General features: G+C 38.4%; 1 protein-coding gene across 3 annotated transcripts in view; it reads right to left on the bottom strand.

The window, feature by feature from the left end:
* The window catches only part of LOC107597370 (mannosyl-oligosaccharide 1,2-alpha-mannosidase IB-like), a 45937-nt gene extending 34247 nt beyond the window's left edge, over positions 1–11690 (bottom strand). Inside the window, exons 1-2 of one of the 3 annotated variants that reach the window (XM_016288393.1) lie at positions 10850–11690; positions 7097–7557 (exon numbers count right to left, since the gene is read on the bottom strand). In XM_016288393.1, coding sequence (XP_016143879.1) covers positions 7097–7407 — 311 coding nt within the window. In that variant the 5' untranslated portion in view covers positions 7408–7557; positions 10850–11690. The remainder of the gene's footprint in view (positions 1–7096; positions 7558–10849) is intronic. The other 2 variants (XM_016288394.1, XM_016288395.1) reach the window with 2 other exon arrangements.
* Between the last annotated feature and the right edge of the window lie 11138 nt (positions 11691–22828).

Below are 22828 nucleotides of genomic sequence, written 5' to 3'. Positions count from 1 at the left end.
TTGTTGTACGTAATACTTGCAATACTTCTGAAGCAACTTAGAATACATTACACCTACTGAATACACTGTCTAGCTTGTAGTATCTTTGGAATAAAGAGCTTTTAGAACATTAAAAACCTATGGGGGAAAAAACAAAAAATAATTATTTAACACCCCTACCCACCCCCACAAAAGCAGGAGGGTAGTGATCTCACACAGCTCTGACAGTGTGTGCACACATCTATGTGTAGCCATTCAGCCACATTTGAACAGAGTGGACAGTGATATCCTGTAAATACAGAGTGATAAGGAAGAAAAAAAATCAAACCTGCTTTAAAACCCAGCAACACAACTGTAGCTGTATAGCTTTACAACAGCAACACTGCTTTAACAAAGAAGCAAAACAGCAAGACTTATTTGACATCAAAACGAACATTTTAAAAAATGCGGTCTAATCGCTCTCGCTGTACTTTGATGTCACACACAGAACAGTCTGTGCAGTGCTGCTTCAGTCAAACACCTTTTGTGTTTTATTAGGAGATGCACAACAGTTCTTCTGTGGCTTTATAGGTAATATTTTCACGTACACAATTTAGCAAAATCAGACAATATTGGGTCTAATATATACCACAATATTAACTTCTTATTATTGAATTGTTGTAAATAAATATCACATTTGCAACTGGTCAGTGTTCAAAAAATGCTGGGAAATCACTTCATGTAGCCCTACAAGAGTGACTACTGATAAACTGTCTGAAAAAAAAGAAAGTCACGTTTTAGAGAAGAAGAAAATCACCCACTGACTTTCAAAGCTGCTACAGAGTAATGACTTTCTACTTCGAGGATCTTGATAGAAATGTAGTGGAGTGAAAAGTACAATATTTGTCTTTCAAATGTAGTGAAGTTAAAGTCATAAGTTCCCAGACAAAATAATACTCAAGTAAAGTACAGATACTCAAAAGTGTACTTAAGTACAATACTCAAGTAAATGTACTTAGTTACTGTCCGCCTCTGCATTTGGTTCCTTTGTGCAGTGGCTCAGGAGATGAGACTTTGAGTCTGTAAAAACATCAACGAGTTTTTTTTTACTTAATGTGTAATGTAATTTTGTTAAAATGTATTTAATAAAATGGGTATTGAAAAAAAAAGTGTATTGAAGTCAAGGTATCGGTATCGAAAATTTTAGAATGATACCCAGCGCTAATTATGAGAATCATTTTAACCAATGATTTAGCTCTGCAGACCATTGGTTAAATCTGAGCTGCAGTTTCTTTTTTGTTTGTTTTTTTTTTTGCTCAGTCACAACAGCTGTCCCCTTCATTTGCATCTTTCTATTACCTCTAACTGCAATGAAACTAAATGATGTTTTCTGCAATAATAATTCCATTATCACTTTTTTGAGCAGCACATTATGATGTGAACAAGTCTTTGCTTCCCTGCTCTTTAAGACACCCATCTCGAATAAAGTGTTTGTGTTCAGACATTACAAATGAATCTGCCTCTTACTTAAGCTTTGACAGGAGCAGGTACATTTTTCACTCGGATCAAATCTCTTTTTTTAAAAAGTATCAGCACATCTAGAGAACTAAATTGAAAAATAAACTGTCAGGTTGGAGAAAGGGTCTGGTTTAGCTCAAGCCGAGCACTTGCTCACTTTCAGAGGCACCTTGAGCCCATGTCAGGTTGGCAGGTGTGAGCACTAACTCAATTAGCGCGAGTCACAGGGCATCTGTTCCATCAGCCTACCACAGTGACACACTTACTCAGAGTACATGAGCCACATCTACTAATCTTCCACAACCGGACAGGTCAACCACATGGGGAAGTTTACACTACTCCACTGATCAAGAGGGGATTCCTTGAGACCAAATTAAATGATAGACTCAAAACCGGAACGTCCAGTCCTGACCAGACCAGTCCTGTCCGAATCAAATATGGCTTTTTTTTCTTATGCGAGCTCTGTAAATATTACAGAGTTGTTTGGTTTACTCGCCCCATCCTTTGAGAAATCTAATCCAATCCGGTTATGAATGACTGTATAGTGTAGATATTTTTCACAATGCTTCTCATTTCTTTTGAACTTTGTTGGATACCGTAGCTAAAGCTAATTTTCCATTGTGCACAAATCTGCCTTATGCCCCTTCATTATGGATTCTGACCTTTTTGCAGCTTTATGGGTAAAATAACAGTTGGAGGTTCATGCACTGCCTGCTGGCATCCCATCTGACGTTAGAAAATAAAAATGAGAAGAAAATGGCCACTGCACCGACAATATATTTATAAATATAACTACAAATCAGCATATTAGAATGACTTCTGTCAGGATCATGTGACAGAAGGATCATGTGACACTTAAAACTGGAATAATGGCTGCTGAATATTTTTGAACGATTTGCCATATCAAGAATACTTTTTACTAAATATATTCAAAAATAGAAAATAGTTCTTAGTAATAACCGCCTTAGTAATAAAAAAAAAAATCCCAATTCCACCCAACCAGTAATTAAAATCACAAATGTTAATAATTGTATTTTTCTAAACAAATGTTTGAGTTACCCCAATTTAAACCGCATCAAAGACAAAGAATAAATGCCAACTACCAAAGAATAACTTCCAGTCTGGTACTAATCACACTGGTGGACTGGTGAAAACCAACAATGAGCAGGCCCAGGTAAACATGGGTATAGGCCGCTCTAGTATGGCACACCGACAGGGATAACAGCACACCGGCTGGCGCAGATCACAGTGCCCCCGGGTGTAAGAGGCAGATCAGACAGAGAGCTTGTGTTTGGCTTCTGAGCTCATGGCCAGGATGAGCTCTTTGGGTCATGAGTGAAAGCAGATGTGGGAAGCAGGTTCAATAAGCATGAATCATCATTCAGGTACAACTGTGACTCTGCTTTTTCAGATTTAGCAAAACTGACTTAAGAGTTTAGCCAAATACAGATGGAGCATTACATAGTTTCTGGAATGATGATGCAGTGGCCAACTTCATGATAGAAAGTAATGACCATACACAAACAGAACACACTGTTCTATGAAACCAAGGGGATCTATCTGAATAATCAGTTATTTGTAAAGCACAATACTTGCGGTCACAAAGCAATGTGACAAATTGTCTCACAGCCCTCAAGTGAGAAAGCCAAAGGTGAGCAGCAATGGGGGGGTAATGTTTAAGTAGGACGAGAAATAAATCTGATTAAAACCAGAGAAACTGCATTTCAGTAAAAAAAGGTCCAATATTACATGCTAATATATCTTGATTTGATTTAAAAATCCAACCACAGAATATTCATGATAATACTAACTAATTAAACAACTAAGGTGCATACATCTCCGTCAAAAGCTGGTTATTGGTCTGTTGACTCTTAGTGCAATGTGGTTTCATGAAAAGCATTTACGCACTTCAGTTGTTTAATTAGTCAGTATTATCATGATTTTTTTTTTTTTTTTACATATGTTATACTTAAATGGTTATCCTTCTTAATGTACAGTCTGCTGATAAATTGCAATATTTATCGTGGAGATACATTTTTTAAAAATCATTTCAGCACATCAGTTTCCAATTACACCAGTGGTTTCCAAATGGGGTTCTCAAGATAATTCAAAATGATTTAAAATAAAACAAGCATTATTATTAGCCTAAAAACACAGATACAGACAACATATTTCTTATTTTCTTATTCACCCCATTAATAATTTTTATTACAATTTCATACATTTTACGAATATACATTTTTCTAGTTATGCCAAGCTCTAAAATGCAAAAATAGCCTACATCTTTCCCTTTTATCCTTTTCCGGTAAATCACAAACACGAAAAGTCATGAGGCCTATTGTTGTGGACAATGGGGGGGGGGTCTTCGAGTCAAAAAGGTTAAGAACCACTGCATTACACTAATGTGCTAACGCTAATTATTTAAATTGGCCATCTAAGACAATACCTCATGACTGACATGTCAAAACTGCTGTTGTATGTGCCTGTGTGAAAGTCAAGCTAAATGAAAGTTTCATGATGATAACAGTACAGGGAATATGAACCTGCCTGTATGCAAGCATGAATGCCCAGTTATTACCATTACGCTTGCCTGATGGGGAAAATGGAGCATGGAATATGACTATGCCATCCAAGGATTTGCTAAGCATATATATATATATATATATAGCCCGCAAATTGTCTGTGAGCTGATTTCCAGCTACAAGGAGAAAAAGAAAAACAGATTATGCAGGAGGGCAGGAGGGGGAACAGGGATTGGGTGTTCTGCAAAGAGAGTTGGAGGTAAATAATTTTGCAGTAACTGTTATGCTGATGTTGTGGCTGGTCAAGCAAATGTTTGTGCTTGTTTCTGTATAGGGAGATGCATGGAACAGGGATTGGGTGTTCTGCAAAGAGAGTTGGAGGTAAATAATTTTGCAGTAACGGTTATGCTGATGTTGTGGCTGGTCAAGCAAATGTTTGTGCTTGTTTCTGTATGATATAATTGTTCATATATCTATTAAAATACTGATATTCTGGTTTATAACTTCCCTCTTCCCTATATCTTGGTCTCTCATTGGCTGTAGGTCATCGCCGATGTAGTTTTCAGTCAGAAATAATTTCACACAGCGTGATTGTGAATCGCCGACAGCTCCAGATATTTATCATGCCAAATATTTCGCGGGCATCAGCGACGCATCGGCGATTCCCTCACATCGCGTCTTTGATAATTCACACTGCATGATTGTCACTCGCGTGAACGAGCACCGATTTGCCTCCGATGTCGGGCATTTGTCAGCGATTTCACAAAACCTGTCGGCGAGTGAAAAATCAGGTTAAAATCATGCAGTGTGAACTCGGCATAACTCTACAATACCAGGCCCATCTACAATGCAGGGAACACACAAAGCTAAATATATACAGTCATGATGAGATATGCTATATCTACACAGCATCACATTAAACAGCACAGCAATGATAGCTGAAGATGAATCACGTGATCATCCTGAACACTGAAAAACACGATTTTTGCCCCGATTTCCCACCGTTTTACAGTCTGGAGAAGCTGACACTAGTTGCCGAAAGTCAGAGCCGGTCTGCAGATTTGAGTTGACAGATTCCATAGAAAAAATCACGTAGTGTATGATGGTCACAGACTCAGGACGTTTTCAGGCTTAAGATTATGATTTCATCCAGTCGGAGGAGATCAAACATGTTTGATATTTTCTGTCAATTTTAGAACACATGTTGTTTTCATTTGTCAAGTGTCTCCTAGTAACAGGGCACATTTTCATGTGCTTAAAGTGGGGGGTCTAATGCCATTTCATGCATTCTGACTTATTTACACTGTTAAAGAGTTGGATTCTCATGCTAAACATGGACAAAGTTTCAAAAAACGATTTGGCCAAAGACACTCCCTCAGGATTCGTATTAGTGTCGGAAAGTTTTTTTTTTATTTTATTTTTATTTATTTTTTTTGAGTATGGCCCTGCAACGGAGTTTCGCAAGCGTGTTTGTTTGTTCCCGTCATTTCAGTGACAAATGTTTTATAAACAAGGCCCAGTTCAACGCTGGATTTGCACATCATTTGATAGCGAAAGATGGAGTGGTACAAAAACATCAATCTCAGAATAACAGAAAGTATAAAGATCTGATTTCTCTCTATTTTCTTAGAAAACAGTGAAGGTAGTGTCTGTTTGTGTGTAGGAGTACTGAGGCTCTCTGCCTTGTGGTTAGCATACGCTTTTCCAAAATGATCTTGGAACGCTTTAGAATTTTATGCCTAATAAAAAAAATATATATATTCCCAAAGATTTCAGACTCAGAATCACTGTTCGCTGTCATGGATTGGGGCATGAAAAAGCTCTCAGAGGTCATAGGGCAATTAAGAACATCACAGACAATCTGTGAACAGCCCATTCACAGAGCTCACACCTACATGTGTGCTAAATAGCCATGAAACACCTTGTGGTATGCGTCTTTCCAATTACACGGTAAGATTAATAGTATTAACAGAAAGACAACATTTCACAATCTTTCAATGACTTCATCCCCCCTAATGTCACATCGGGCATACAGGCTATTGGATAATGTTCACCAACAGCCCAACAATGATCATTTTAAGCATAATTTTTGCAACCTACATTCAGGTCTCACGCCATTTTGGTTTGTAAAACTCACTTTTTATGGTCCAATGAATTCCTGATGGATTAAAATCAAGACCTACAATTTTTTCATTGAATATCCTCTACCACTAGAAAACATAAAAAGTCTTGAAGCTAAACTGTTTACCAATAACAAGTCAATTTGACTTTAATGTGTTTGGTACGTAAATCTTAACATATCAGTTATATGAGTACCATGCAGTTAAATTGTTTTGATGACATGATGAGCATTTAAACCAGTACAGGAAAGCAGTTCAGTTTGTTTTCTGAATAAATCATCACAGTAACGACAATATACCACCTATTCCAGGGGTTCTCAACTGTAACCCTCAAGGTCCACCTCTCTGCAGAGTTTCTGCTACGCTCCATTTGCCTCGGATGTCAGAACTGGAAATGATGTCACAACCGAGTTGACAATGTTCCAGTACACAAGTTTGAAAACCAAGATGGACGTGTCCATTAATAGCCATACCAGTCGATAAAAACACATTAAAAGATGGTATTTTGTACAGATAGCATCAAAGTATCATGTCCACGGATAGAGGTTGGGCAGAACTGTGTGCACCATTTAGTTTATTTAGACACAGACAAACAGAAATGCAATATATTACTACGGTTTCACTTCTGTTGATGCTCTGAGAAGCCATACTGGATTCTTAAGTCAGAATTGTTACAAAAATTCCAAATTGAGGGGGCATTTCAGTTAAAAGTTCCTACTGGGGACTCGGAATTTCCGACTTCCAAGTACAAATGGAATGCACCAGTAGCTCTGACCTTGATCAAACTCATCTGCCAATAACTTTCTAGTAATCCTGAAGACCTTGATTAGCTTGTTCAGGTGTGTTTGATTAGTATTGGAGCTAAACTCTGCAGGAAAGTGGACCTCGAGGGCCACGGTTGAGAAGCCCTGACCTATACACACAAGCATGAAAACACATGGAGTTGTTGAGGAGATGAAGCCATCTCTGAGCTCTCACCTGTGCCGATGCTCGTCATGACCTCCCACGCCATGTATGACCTGTCTGCTGCTGTGCCTTGCCTCCTTCTCTGACTCGATGTGCGGTATCAACACGTCCTCCAAACCAAAGTCAAAGCGCTTGTGTTTGGAATTGTCTGGAAGGAAGAAAAATGCTCCGAAGCACAAGGTAATGAAGGCACTGAGGATGAGGAGGAGGATGAACTTCTCTGATAGCCGTAAGGTGGCCCTGTGATGGGGGAATGAGGAGGCACCTGGCGAGAGGGTAGGTATCCTACGTCCCGATAATGGCAATAGAGCTGGCGTGGTCATATTTTGATGATGAACTGAAATATGGTGGGATAAGTGTCAAGGTCGTTTTTGTGTAAGCCCCACTATCTCATTGCGGAGCTTTACTGCCAAATGTCTGCTTATCTCTTAGAAATTGAGTTGTCCTGTAGATCACAACTGTTTCCACTTGTTCTGAAAACAAAAAAGACATTTTCAGACACCGACTATCACGAGGCATTCAACAGAAGCTTGCCATTAAAAATGAACTTCAGTTTCCATGGCAATTATGTTAAACAGTAGAAAGAACATGAGTCTAAATTTTATTAGACAACAGGTAGCTCCAGTCCTCCAATATGATTCTCTGGGTCTAGTAGTCAATTTTAGCAGTTATTAGAAGTAAATTGGTCTAATATAATATACACTTTTCAAGTGGAGTTGGAAATACCCTAATTACAAGTTCCAAGCACACAAGTACAGATGATAAACGTGTCACCAAGTTGAGAGACATTGGAAGGGGCATGTCAATTTAAAACATGGTGGAAGCACAAATATCTATATACACACACAGTATCTCACAGAAGTGAGTACACCCCTCACATTTTTGTAAATATTTTATTATATCTTTTCATGTGACAACACTGAAGAAATGACACTTTGCTACAATGTAAAGTAGTGAGTGTACAGCTTGTATAACAGTGTAAATTTGCTGTCCCCTCAAAATAACTCAACACACAGCCATTAATGTCTAAACCGCTAGCCACAAAAGTGAGTACACCCCTAAGTGAAAATGTGCAAATTGGGCCCAAAGTGTCAATATTTTCCAGCACTGCCTTAACCCTCTTGGGCATGGAGTTCACCAGAGCTTCACAGGTTGCCATTGGAGTCCTCTTCCACTCCTCCATGACGACATCACGGAGCTGGTGGATGATAGAGACCTTGAGATGCTCAATAGGGTTTAGGTCTGGAGACATGCTTGGCCAATCCATCACCTTTACCCTCAGCTTCTTTAGCAAGGCAGTGGTCGTCTTGGAGGTATGTTTGGGGTCATTATCATGTTGGAATACTGCCCTGCGGTTCAGTCTCCGAAGGGAGAGGATCATGCTCTACTTCAGTATGTCACAGTACATGTTGGCATTCATGGTTCCCTCAATGAACTGTAGCTACCCAGTGCCGGCAGCACTCATGCAGACCCAGAACATGACACTCCCACCATCATGCTTGACTGTTGTCTTGGCCACCGTGCTGCAGCTCAGTTTCAGGGTCTTGGCAATCTTCTTATAGCCTACACCATCTTTACGTAGAGCAACAATTCTTTTTTTTTAAGATCCTCAGAGAGTTATTTGCCATGAAGTGCCATGTTGAACTTCCAGTGACCAGTATGAAAGAGTGAGAGCAATAACACCAAATTTAACACACCTGCGACCTTGTAACACTGAATCACATGACACCGGGGAGAGAAAATGGCTAATTGGGCCCAGTATGTATATATATATATATATATATATATATATATATAACTGCATTAACATTCAGTTGTCATACCATTCATGAATAAGTGAAAGATGTATTTATTTATACATCATAAGACGTAGTTATTTGGGTGTTTTGTTTCCAACTTGAATGTGTGGCATGTCACAAAAATGGAAGCCAGATTTGGAGGTTCCCAAGTGCACTTGAAGGCAGAAATAGATACCGCAAAAATAGTACGAGTGCTATGCAAATACTATACTACTTTGACACCACTTTGCTCTGAATGGTGTTCCTTATAGCACACGTACATCTCAGAGACATCTATTCGATGTGCATGTTTACATCTGGAAGACGTATTTTTTAAGAGCGTTTGCTCATATGAAATACGTCTATAGGATATTTCCTGTCAGACGTCAAATAGATGTTTAGAAAATGTCTTTAAGATGTTTAAGATTTAGAATGTATGTAAAACTGACATCTTGGAGATGTTTATCAGATGTTTGTACACAGCAGATGCTTTTCAGATGAAGCGATCTTTAACAGACATCTTGCAGATGTGCATGTGCTATCTGGGGTTTCTCTCACTAGCTAGCCAAAAATAGAAAACAGAGCTGGATTTCAGTGATTACAGTAGCTGTGTCTGAAATTGCATACGGTCTAGTAGGTGCTACAGTTGGTTTGAATGAAGGTTACATCGCAATTGTTAAAAAAGTATGTTCTATATAGCACGAATATGGGTAGTATGAATGAAATAGACACATTACATCCTCTACATTTTCAGTCACATGACCCACCAGCGACAGTTGTGTCACTTCACTGCCATTCACAACTCCTCTCCTGTGGCCTTATGGGATAGTAAAGTATTTATCTGATGCACAGTTTAGAAACTCACCGGAAGTAGTAGGTCATATGGGTCCTTTTCTTCTAATGTTTAATAAATACTATGAATTTGGGCATACTACTCCGTTCACATACTGCTTCTCACCTATTATATATGGAACCCAGATAGCACACGTACGTCTGCAAGACGTCTGATAAAGATCGCTTCATCTGGAAAGCATCTGCTGTGTACACACACATCTGATAAATGTCTCTAAGATGTCAGTTTTACACACATTCTAAATCAAAAACATCTTAACGACATCTTCTGAATGTTTATTTGGCATCTGATAGGAAACGTCCTATAGATGTATTGCATATGAGCAAACACTCTAAAAAATCTGTCTTGCAGATGCAAATGTAGATGTCAAATAGACGTCTCCATGATGTACGTGTGCTATCAGGCAACACAGGGAGAGGCTTTGAGCCAGGAGGGGAAATCTGTGTCGCTCCGTTCCACTAAAATACACTGATCCAGTCCGGCAGTACGTCTTTTTGCTTGATAACAGGCCTTGGTGTTCTGACTTATTTTGGTACTATTGTTTCATAGGTGGAAAATAAACATACTACTTGGTCAAATTTTGTATGAAACATTAGTTACTTGACATTAATTACTCTACACTGAAATATAAAAATAACCCTGCTAGTCTAATATTATACCTGCAGTATGGTGTAGCACTCCGGCTTGTGTGAATAATTGTAGGGATTGTAGGCTTTTTTCATACTATAACACCACCCATAAAAAAAAACATACATGGACTTTTGATTTAGCCTTACAAATGGTCTACATTTAAAGAGGATATTTATCAGGAGGACGTTCAAGTATTCGTTATGGCCCAAAACTATTTTAAATCTGGTTTATTTGATGGTTTTGTTTGGATTCGCCCTGGTAAACACAGGTAGACTAGAGTGAAATAAAATGCCATTATATCAAAACATGCACCAAAAAAAATACAGTTCGGCACAGACGGTCTATGAGACACTTTTAGCTGTGAGAATGTGACACCTGTACAAGTGTTTGCTCTTGATTACAGCGCCTCATCAAGCGGTTCATGCTCAAAACGCCGGTCTTATCTTTAACATCACGCAGTATTTTTCACATTTACATTGATGAAACTAATGTGTGCACACATACCGTGAGGGTCTTTTTATCATTCTGATCCATGAATCTCACTTTGATCCGAAAGCTTCTCTGGGGCAAGACGTTATCTTCACGAGTCCACCCTCACCGCCGGTTAGGCGTATTGTTTATCTTAAACTAGCAATACAATGATCGGTTATCGATAAGGGAAAACAGTTTGATAAGACAAAACAGTATCGCAACCTATGTAAACATAAAGAAAACTGGCCAGGCGGATAGTAAACACAATGTTACAGCACTAGGTGCTTTCGTTAAGCGTGTTAACGATAAAAGTTCCCGTCACATTTGCGCGCTTTCAACGGTAAATACCGCGATGCGCACACGGTGGTTCAGCACAGGCCTGATCCGCTTGATGCCGTGGCAGCGTCTCTGGAGGGCGATATCGAGAGCCGATTCAATAATGAAAGTTAACCACGGGTGTTTCCCAGCTGCTGGGTGATCCTCTCTACATACTGTCCAATTTTAATAAAAGATCAAGCCGGCCTGCGCTGGACGTGTGCTGCGCCTTTTTCCTCCAGTAAAGGCATTCAGCAGGCAGCCGTGTAGCGGACTGATCCCGTCCTGCCGCTGCTGCATCACCTTGTCGGTGCCTCGGGATAAAGCGGCGCCATAGAGCATAAATCCACAATTAATGCCTGAAAGTAGCCAAGTTCACGTTCATGCCCCTGCTTCTATACCCTAAAGCGTTTGAGATTACCACCGCCGCCTCCCTTTCGTCTTCGTTCCTCCTTTATTTCTGTAGCCGTGTGCGCCGCCAGGCTCCAATATCCAGGATGTTGTTACTGCAACAGCTACTCCTCCTCTCAGTCCTCCAACATCCAGTCAGCTGCCGTTTGGTAAAACCAGGGAGCGTCGCGCAAGTGCGAGTCTCGACAGGCAACGCAAAATGAATGGCGGTCAATTATGGACAGTAGAGACCAAAAAGCATCGTTAGAGGTTCCTAATATTATTGTACCTTTTTTCCCCTTTTTGTCTTTTTTATCGTTGTTTTTCTGTGTTTCTGTGTTTGTGCTTTCTTTACTCAATCTGTGCTCAATTTTACGTTTTTTTTTAAAATAGGCATTAGTTGTTTTGTTTAGATATCTGAACGGTTACTGTAGTTAACTAAAACTATATAGACTTATTTAAAAAAAATGATAAAATATGACAAAACATAATAAAAATAAGATTGACAAAAACACACAAATACAATTACTATAACTTTAAATAAAATTAAAATGAAAACTGAAACAAATTGAATTTAAAATAAAAACTATTGTAGTATATCAATGATACTAAAATAGCATTGCCTCACGTTAAACTTTTTGCAAAGAAAAAAGCTCATTTGACTGATTGATTGTATATATTACTTATAATGTCAAAAAGATCATGTTGTTTTACAACATTAATAAGAGGCCATTATTAATTGCAATCTTAGAAATGATTTACATACAATTAAATATATGTTAATTTTTGGTGAAGCAATCTTAAGGATGATTTGCATGTAATCAAATGTTAAACCTAAGATGACATCTTCTTAGGAATGATTTACTAAAATCAAATATACATTAAACTTCAGAGGACGCAGTCTTGGGGTTGAATTTAAAATAGTTTGCACTATATACATCATGGATCTATCAAAGGACATGTTCACATTGTGCTGAGCAGCCAAAAAAAAATAGATCAGCCTGTGACTTGGTCCTTGAGCTGCCAAAAGTGTAGTTCTTTTCTCTTGATTTAAGGATGATTTACCAGACTAACCTTCAGCGAGTGTCGGTGCTGTTGAAGGTTGTGGAGAAAAATCATGAATGTGTGAGTCATACTCAAGAAGCTAGTGGCCAAGGGAGTGGATCTGCTGTCAGTCAGTTTAAGAGGCACACATTTGACACCCTGACAGAAGTCACTGTCAGAAAGAAGGAGTTTCGCTCTGCTGAGTTTCTTACGTTTTCTGTGAGAATATGACACGGATCACCAGCCAAAAGAAGAATCGCCTTAAACCTCAGACCATATACAAGAAAAAAGAGAAAATAATTCACCATAAACCTCTGTGAAGGCGAAACGAGGACAAAGATACAGGAAAGAGAAAAGGGAACGGGTGATTGAAAGGTTTATCTGTTACTTTAAGAGCAGTAGAGGTGAGACCATCCTCCAGCGGGCCTGTATAATGAGTCAGGATGTGCTCCGAGCCTTTGAACTGAGGAATGGGGAACAATGACAGTTTAAACTCAGCAAGCAAATGAATGGGATACAGCTTCAACCTTGAGAAGTCCAGGCAAGGACGAGTTGATTGGCTCTAAGACGAAAGCATCTGTCAATTGCATATCCTGTCACCAATAAATGTAGATAAGGGTGACTGTATCTGACATTCCCGTTAATGAGGCGACACAGCACTCCAAAGAAAAGAGGGAGTGTGGGGGGCAAAACCCGTCTCAGTAACAGAAGTAGGCCTATACCCATGGAGAAATTTAGGTTAAACTAATTAAACAATAGTCTAAATATTATATTAATCAATCACATCTGAGCCTTATAAAATCAAGTAATAAAATTAGGTTAAGGCAGAACATATTTTAGTGAAAAAATTAAGCAGTATATATAATCAAAAGTGCTGTTGTTCCAAAAAAGTTCACAACAGCAGCCCAAATGTATCTTATTTTTTTTTATAGAACAGTTCATTAAACAAGAGGATAATATTACTTAGGTGTTGAACACAATATTGCCAGCCACTACTGTATCCGATAAAACAGCTCTAAACCAAGCCAAAATAGAACCAACCGTCGCACTTTTTCTGAGAACGAGTCCTTGAATGAATCAGCATTTTGAAACAAATTAGTTGAGTGGATGAATCAATGATCAGACATGCGATCAGTTAGAGACAAAAAAAAAAGCAGGAAAATCTGACCACGCCCCCGGCACTTATTATTATTATTTTTTTTATTATTTTATCACATTAAAATATATATCTTATATTGTAATAATACATACTACTGTCCTGTAAAAATGTAAATAAAAAACAGCATTTAATAATCATGATAATAATAAATAATATAATAAAAGTATTAATAGACTTGTTATTTAAGTACCTGCCAAAAGTTTGGAAACATTACAGTTATTAATGATTTTTAAATAAATCTCTTCTGCTCACCAAAGCTGCATTTATTTGATCAAAAATAAAGTAAAAACAGCAAAACTGTGAAATATTAAGTATTCTAGAGCAGGGGTTTTCAAACCTTTCCTGGAGGACCCCCAGCCCTGCACATTTTGTATGTCTCCCTTATCAGACACAGCCATTCAGGTCTTGCAGTCTCTACTAACGAGCTGATGAGTTGAATCAGGTGTGTTAAACGAGGGTGACATACAAAATGAGCAGGGCTGGGGGTCCTTGCTGAAAAACTAAAACAAAAAACAGCTAAAACCAGCCTAAGCTGGCCTAATTTGGCCTAGCCTGGCTAGACTGGTCAAATTGGTTTTAGCTGGTTGTTCCAGATCAGTGGTCACCAACGTGGTGCCCGTGGGCTCCTGGTCACCCGCATGGAGTCTCTGAGTCACCCGCCAAGCACATTCTATAATTAGCCTAAATTAGCTTTGGGCGATAAATTATATCATATTGAGATTATGATAAAAGTTATGTTAATAATGATGATAAGCTCTGGACATTGTTACTCAATATAGATTAATCTAACCTCCTATCACACAACAGAAATAAATGTTACAGCAACCAATAAGTCTGCATGTTCTGTGTGTCTGTGTGAATGCGAGGAGTAGTTTCATCTGATACACAAACTCAAACACACGTGACTCGCTGTGTTTTCAGCATCTGCGTCTCAATATAGGAGGACATGAACACATGCACTTCATCTTCAGAGCTGCTCTGAGAGTCACTTCACCAACTTTTTGCAGTTTCATTTGAGAAAAAGTACCGTCAAATACATGCTGAAACTAAAACTAAAACTGAAAGAACTTCAAAGACCAACCTGACCAGCTAAGGAAGTGGCCAAACCCCCTCTAAAACCAGCCTGTTGACCAGCTATGACCAGGCTGGATGACCAGCTAAAACTGGCTGGTTTTAGCAGTTTTTTTCTTTCAGCAGGACAGGTTTGAAAACTCCTGTTCTAGAGTCTTTGATTCTACTTGCATTCGGCGCTTTGAACCATTTGAACCCTTTTAACTGTCCTGCAGATGGCGCCGCGAGCTTGTGCAGCGCTCTCAGGACCATTCTGTCCATGATGTATTAGAAAACATAACCTTTTCGCACTTTATTTAGTTAATTCGCGATTTCAATCATCATGCAGTCACCTGAACTACACATTTTTTTCTTATTACAGATCAGCATGATTCACGTGGCCATGATTTTAGGCCGAAATAAACGGAATTCCGGATTAATCACGTCCCTGAATTCCTTCATAAACACAGTAACTTGTCGCCACCTACTGGTGTAACGATGTAACCTGCAGTTACTGAAACGCCTTACCACCATCAAAGGCTGCATCCGAAATGGCCCGCTGTAAGCTCGTTTACTATGAGCCTACTAACAGTCTACTAAGAAATGAATGAAAACTAGTTGCCGTTTTGTCCAGTAACAAAAATCTGTAATTAAATAAATAAATAGGCCTATTTTACTGATAAAATCGTCACAGTAGCGCTGAAAACACATTTCTGTGTGCGTGTATGTTTCCGTGTGTTTCTGTATGCGTGTGCATTTGTAAGGGAGAGAGAGCGGGAGAAATATGTGTTTTCCGTACATAATAAAACGTAATTTTGTAGGAAAAATATGGAAATAATGTTTCGTTTTTATACTATATTTATTTGCTTGGTCAGTGTCCTTGTGGGTTGTGTTTATTTTGCTGTTTTAGGCAGTAAGAACCTTTGAAATAACTGAAATCTTTTGGCGAAGTTATTTTAGGCAAGGGGAGGGGTGACGGTAGGCTAGTGCCCACAATGTTTTCCTCGCGTCTCAATGGGGGAAAGAAATGAACAGCTGTGCTGCATTTGTAATGAAACTGATAAAGGTATGATGTTGGCAGTTGTTGGGGGTTCTTTGTATGTGAGTGCTGCTGAGCTTCTTGCCGAGGCTGCCGTGCCAAGACGTGGGCTGGATGTTTATATGTCTTTGGTGTTTGCTGTGTAATGAACACGTGTATGGTGGGCACATGAATTAAAGGGATAGTTCACCCAAAAATGAAAATTCTGTCATTAATAATTACTCACCCTCATGTCGTTCCAAACCCATAAGACCTTCGTTCATCTTCGGAACACAAATTAAGATATTTTGATGGAATCTGAGAGCTCTCGGACCCTGCATAGACCGCAACGCAACTGAAATGTTTAATGACAGAATTAATGACAGAATTTTCATTTTTGGGTGAACTAACGCTTTAATGAGTATATAGGCTAGTAGCCTAACCTTTGAAAGCCTCTGCTGAATATTTCTCTGCTCATTAATTGCTCATTTGTCCAGGGTGATTTGTGAATTGTCACTATGTTCAAATACATTATTAATTTAAATGCATATGTGATGACCATAACCTGTTGCTTTGTCCACTCAAGGTTTTAATATTTGTATCACTGTGTAAGAATTAAAGCCATATTTGCATTTATTAATGTTGTGTTCTTGAGAGTTTCCTTGGCTATTGAGGCCCAAATAAATGATCTTGTCCAGTCAGGAATCTTTTGGTATCCCCTTTAATTGTTTTGGGAGTGTTACAAAGTGATGGACATGTAATGCGGTCAAGACCTGCTTGGAACTACTTTAGCCGCGCGTTTCCCCAATCAGATTCAAGCATTCAACAGCCCCGTAGTATAATAGATTTTAAAGGATCTACGCCTGTATGAGTCTGCTGTTGGTGCCATATAGATATACAGTGCATTATGGTATTCTCTGGCCGTTGGTTGTAGGCTACTCGTTATTGCGGTGCATTATGGGACTGAACGAGTGCACTAGATAATGTCCATTGTGGTTTCGGACACCACTACAAATGGCTGTTCCCCTCAAATAGTGCACTATATAGGCTAAGGGACCGATTTCAGAGAAAAGTCAAATGACTCGCTAAATGGGGTATGCAGTTCATAATAGTATTAATTATTAGTGTATATTGCTGACTTGCTCACATTATATTTTATTTCTTTGCAAACATTTGGTCATAACCGCATCATAGTTCTGATCTTATGCAGTTAGTAAAAGAGAACACTGTTTTAAAGGGATAGTTCACCCAAAAATGAAAGTTATCATTTACTCACCTTCACCAAAACCTATATGAGTTTCATTTTTCTGCTGAACATAAACACAAAAAGATATTTTGAAGAATGTGTAAGCAAACAGCTGATATAGTCCCCAAGTCCATGGGGACAAGCAATTGTTTGGTTATCCACATTCTTCAAAACATCATCTTTTATGTTCAACAGAAGAAGAAAATTGTTACAGGTTTGCAACAACTTGAGGGAGTAAATGAAAATGATGACACAATTTATATTTTTGGGTGAACTCCTAGGAATTGATAGTCATGGATTTATAGTTGGCATATTAAACATGCTTATATGATCAACAAGTAATAATGTAGATTAAGTATACTATAAGTTGTTTAAGTTGCTATAAGTGCATATAAGTTGTTGTTGTTTTTTAAACTCCCATCTCCTTAATTGTGCAAGTGAGCATCTCTTGCTCTATTTCTAAAAATATCTGAGGTGCCCAAAGGGGAATAAACACCATGTTATGCAAGTTTTCCTGGAAACCACATTTCTCCTGGTGAATGAATTATTGATAAACTGCTAATGTTAACTAATCCAACTGAATAATTCAACCACAACACAGTCCCAGATTCAAAACTCTCTGGCACATGCGTTATTCTTCCCTTCAGTGCTTTTGCGGTTTGATAAAGAAGCTTTCATCCTGGGTTGTCAAGCTTTGTCACAACAATCTGGTCTCGGCACTGTGACATGACATGTTGCTGACAGGTGAGGAAGAGTTCTCACCTTGCGAAGGATTGATGGGAGATTAGAGATATGAGGCAGACTGTAGTCACATACTAATGGATACGGCTAAAGCACAGAGTGTTTACATCAGACAGAGCAATTTACAAAAGGGCATGTGGAGAAAACAAAGAGAAAGAATATGCGTTAGACCTCAAGTGTGAATGATAAATGAAGTGTAAAGAGCTCGGTAAACACTGCCAAACAAGACAATGTGTTTTAGACCAAGAGATGACAAATGCAATGAGAAGAGGCAGCTGAATGACTGAGTGCATCCAATATCAACAGATATGATAGCGAGCAGCTCTTGAGCCCATGAGGATTACGTAAAGTTGTTCACAGAAGAAGTGCACACCAAGGAATATGAGGTCTCTAAAAACAGGCAACGAGTTTAACGATGTACACCATTAGTGATGTCTTCTGATGACAAACAAGTAGCACAAGTATATATATGCTTTATATTATGATCTGCACTTTCTTCCATCCAAGCCCCCATCCCAACAGCCATTTAGATTCTATCCAGGTCATAGCATCAGTGTAACAGACCTTCCCCCCTAAATAGACTTGAATCTGTCATGTGACCTGAGATGTGTGCCATCAAACCAATTCAGATTAATGCATAATTATTTTAGACCCCATAGATTGCATATGTGGGTCACATTTGAGATTCTTCTCTGAAATGCAAATTAGATTTAACACCACTTTTATATTTGTTAATCAAAATATATTTTATTGATCATTTAGATTGTGTGATTTTGCCAAGGACATGTTCTTGGATCAACACAGATTTAGGAATAGGAAAAAGAAAGGAAAATAAACTTTTTTTTTATTTTTAATGAAAAACATGGATAAAACATCAGTTCTATTGTTCCTTAAGTTTAGGCTATATAAATATAAGCTGTTTTATAAACAGGAAAAGGGATAGGGTTATGCACAATCCAAACATATACAATTCATATTTAAGAAAATATAGATGAAAACGGATCTTTGTATAGATATGTAAACTAGGGGTATTAACTAAAAACATTCCTTTTAATTAACACAAAATAATTAACTATAAAAATGAGCGAGGACATCTTAATAATGACCATAAATAGCCACTTAATATATCAGATAATTAGTAGATTATAATAAATAGATACATTTATTGAACAGTTCTGATAAAAACTCATCTGTTTGCAGGCTTACAGAACTCCTCATATCCTTGAGTGTGTGAGCTCAGAGATTTCAAAGAGAAAACCAAGGGTTCAAAGCATGTATGGTGTCCTTCTGAATCAGATTGACTGCTACTTTAATCCACTGCTTTGTATGTGCATGGCATAGAAGAAACATATTAGAGGTCATTGTCTGATATCTTTTCTGGAATTAATCTCAGGCTTCTTTTTGCAAGTGGAGATAAATATATAATGTATACATTTTATATAGCCTAGGAAATATACATTTTTACATTAAAAATTTTTACCTTAATAGGTCACATTAAAGGGTTAGTTCACCCCAAAATTAAAATTCTGTCATTAATTACTCACCCTCATGTCGTTCCAAACCCGTAAGACCTACGTTCATCTTCGGAACACAAATTAAGATATTTTTGATGGAATCTGAGAGCTCTCAGACCCTGCATAGACAGCAACGCAACTCTAATGTCCCCAGGTCCAGAAACGTAGTAAGGACATCGGTAAAACAGTCCATGTGACATCAGTGGCTCAACTTCAGTTTTGTGAAGCTACGAGAATACTTTTTGAGCGCAAAGAAAACAAAAATAACAATTCTTCTCCCCTGAGTTGCGTCTTCCGACATTTTGGAGAGTACCCAAGAGCGTAATCGACGTAATCAGCGTTGTTTACGTTCAGAGGAGAAAGCACGCGCATGAAGGTAATCTGCGTAATCAGCGTTGTTTATGCTTAGGGGAAAGCGCGCATATATGTTGTGATACTCTAAAATGGCGGAAGACGTAACTCGGGAGAATTGTTGAATAAATTGTTATTTTTGTTTTCTTTGTGCACAAAAAGTATTCTCGTAGCTTCGCAAAACTGAAGTTGAGACACACATTCACACTATCACACAGAACCACTGAAACCACAAAGACATACAATTACCTCAGCCTAAAAATTAGCCTACTTCAACAGGTAACTTAACTTTGGCTGTGAATGAACTCGAAGAGAAAGCTCAAAGGGCTTTCTATGCCATAAAAAGATCAATTAAAATTGACATCCCAATTCAAATCTGGCTCAAACTTTTCAAATCAGTAATTGAAACAATCGTATTATATGGCAGACAAGTCTGGGGTCCACCTATAAAATTTGATTTTTTTAAACTGGGAAAAACATTTCTGTAAAAGAATACTCAAAAGTCCAAAGAAAAACACCAAATAAAGGATGCAGGGCAGAATTAGGCCAATACCTTCTCCTTCTAAACATCCAAAAAAAAAAAGCCATCCAATTCTGGAAACACCTAAAGACAAGCCACACCAGCACATACCATTATAAAGCCCTAAAACATCACGAGCAGAACCTCACAAAGAGTCACCTCTTTCAGCTGGTGCTGAGCCTGTCTGAGCTCACGCCGGCAGAGTTCAGCCAGCCTCAGGACTCACTCTCAACCATTCGGCCATACGTCACCCATTGGACAAACACCATTAAAAACCAACACAAATTAGAATGTTATTCAGCACTAAAACGAGAGTACACCATGGCAAACTGCCTGAGCACAGTGACTGATGTGAAACTCACGTCTCAACATTAGAGACCACTATTACCCCAAAATGAATCAAATATTTCCCTAATTTAACATTTGTAGCCCAACTGAAAAACTGTTTCATTCTCTTTGTTTCATTAGAAAAAGACAAATGTGCAAATATTGCTGCAAAATTCATAGCATTGTGCCATCACCTCAGGAACAAAGCACACTCCAGAAACACACCGCCACAGACACACTCTCACAGGCCAGAACTGAAATACTGTTACTCATGTACATAATGTTCCAATTCTCAGTTCAGTAGTTGCTACAGGAAAATCGTTATTAGTATTATTTTAATTTTTTCTTCCTATATGTATCTGTGTGAATATGTATGACATTTCCATATTAGTCATATATTACATATTAGTTATAATAAATAAATAAATGTTCAGATGTTCTAATGTAAATATTCAGATGTTAAACCATTTTCTTTGTTGATGCTACAACAGCTGGCTGATCAGATCGCAGTGACAGAGCAACAACACCCGGACTCTGTTATAATCATTCTCTGGGACTTTAATAAAGCAAATCTCACACGTGAAATGCCAAAATACAGACAACACATTACATGTCTTACCAGAGACAGTAATATACTGGATTACTGTTACACCACAATAAAGGATGCATATCACTCTGTCCCACGAGCAGCTTTGGGGCTCTCTGATCACTGTCTGGTTCATCTTATACCGACATACAGGCAGAAATTGAACTTAACTTTGGCTGTGAATGAACTCGAAGAGAAAGCTCAAAGGGCTTTCTATGCCATAAAAAGATCAATTAAAATTGACATCCCAATTCAAATCTGGCTCAAACTTTTCAAATCAGTAATTGAAACAATCGTATTATATGGCAGACAAGTCTGGGGTCCACCTATAAAATTAGATTTTTTTAAACTGGGAAAAACATTTCTGTAAAAGAATACTCAAAAGTCCAAAGAAAAACACCAAATAAAGGATGCAGGGCAGAATTAGGCCAATACCTTCTCCTTCTAAACATCCAAAAAAAAAAGCCATCCAATTCTGGAAACGCCTAAAGACAAGCCACACCAGCACATACCATTATAAAGCCCTAAAACATCACGAGCAGAACCTCACAAAGAGTCCCCTCTTTCAGCTGGTGCTGAGCCTGTCTGAGCTCACGCCGGCAGAGTTCAGCCAGCCTCAGGACTCACTCTCAACCATTCGGCCATACGTCACCCATTGGACAAACACCATTAAAAACCAACACAAATTAGAATGTTATTCAGCACTAAAACGAGAGTACACCATGGCAAACTGCCTGAGCACAGTGACTGATGTGAAACTCACGTCTCAACATTAGAGACCACTATTACCCCAAAATGAATCAAATATTTCCCTAATTTAACATTTGTAGCCCAACTGAAAAACTGTTTCATTCTCTTTGTTTCATTAGAAAAAGACAAATGTGCAAATATTGCTGCAAAATTCATAGCACAATCAAGAAACAAACAGCCAATAGACACTCTCACAGGCCAAAACTAAAATACCATGTAGCCTACATACTGTTCCAATTCTCAGTCCAGTAGCTGCTACAGGAAAATCGTTCTTATTATTATATTTTCTCCCTATATGTATCTGTGTGTATATACGGCATTTCCATATTAGTTATATATTACATATTAGTTATAATATACAGTATAAATAAATGTTTAGATGTTCTAATGTAAACGTAGATGTTAAACCATTTTCTTTGCGTCCTCGTGTTCTTACTCTACGAACGCAAGTACAAAGGACGCATGAAACGGCCTGATATCGAGGATGCATCGAAAGCAGACTTGAGAGAATCGAACCGTTAGAAATCCCAGAACACGCTGCAGCAGTGTTGCCAGATTGGGCTTTTGGTAAAAAGCGCGCGCGCACAGAGCCGTATCGGACAGCGCGCGACTACAGAATGAAGCCGTGTTGCGTCTTATTGCGTGTAAACGACCAAATACATACAAAATTATGTCAAAATGCCCGTCTTGATGAGTATTCACGTAAACAGTCGATTTATCCTAACATTGTCGGTATATAGGCTATTAAGTAAACTCCTCATCACTGAAATGTAGCCACCAAGCAATGCAACTTCCGCACAAAGCACTGCTGCGTGCTGCCATCTAGTGTTAGACAGAACAATCCAGTATGTTGATTAAAACATATCCACTGTGTTGAACTGTTAAACGTAGTTCTCTCAAAAATGAAAATTTGCTGAAAATTGACTTACCCTCAGGCCATCCAGCACGATGAGTTTGTTTCTTCTCTAAAGAGATTTAGAGAAATGTAGCATTAAATCAAT

This window comes from Sinocyclocheilus grahami, unplaced genomic scaffold (genome assembly GCF_001515645.1).
Source record: "Sinocyclocheilus grahami isolate Dianchi unplaced genomic scaffold, SAMN03320097.WGS_v1.1 scaffold231.1, whole genome shotgun sequence".
Classification (NCBI taxonomy): domain Eukaryota; kingdom Metazoa; phylum Chordata; class Actinopteri; order Cypriniformes; family Cyprinidae; genus Sinocyclocheilus; species Sinocyclocheilus grahami.
Note: the sequence above shows the minus strand (reverse complement) of the source record. Positions and strands in the feature narration are given on the sequence as shown.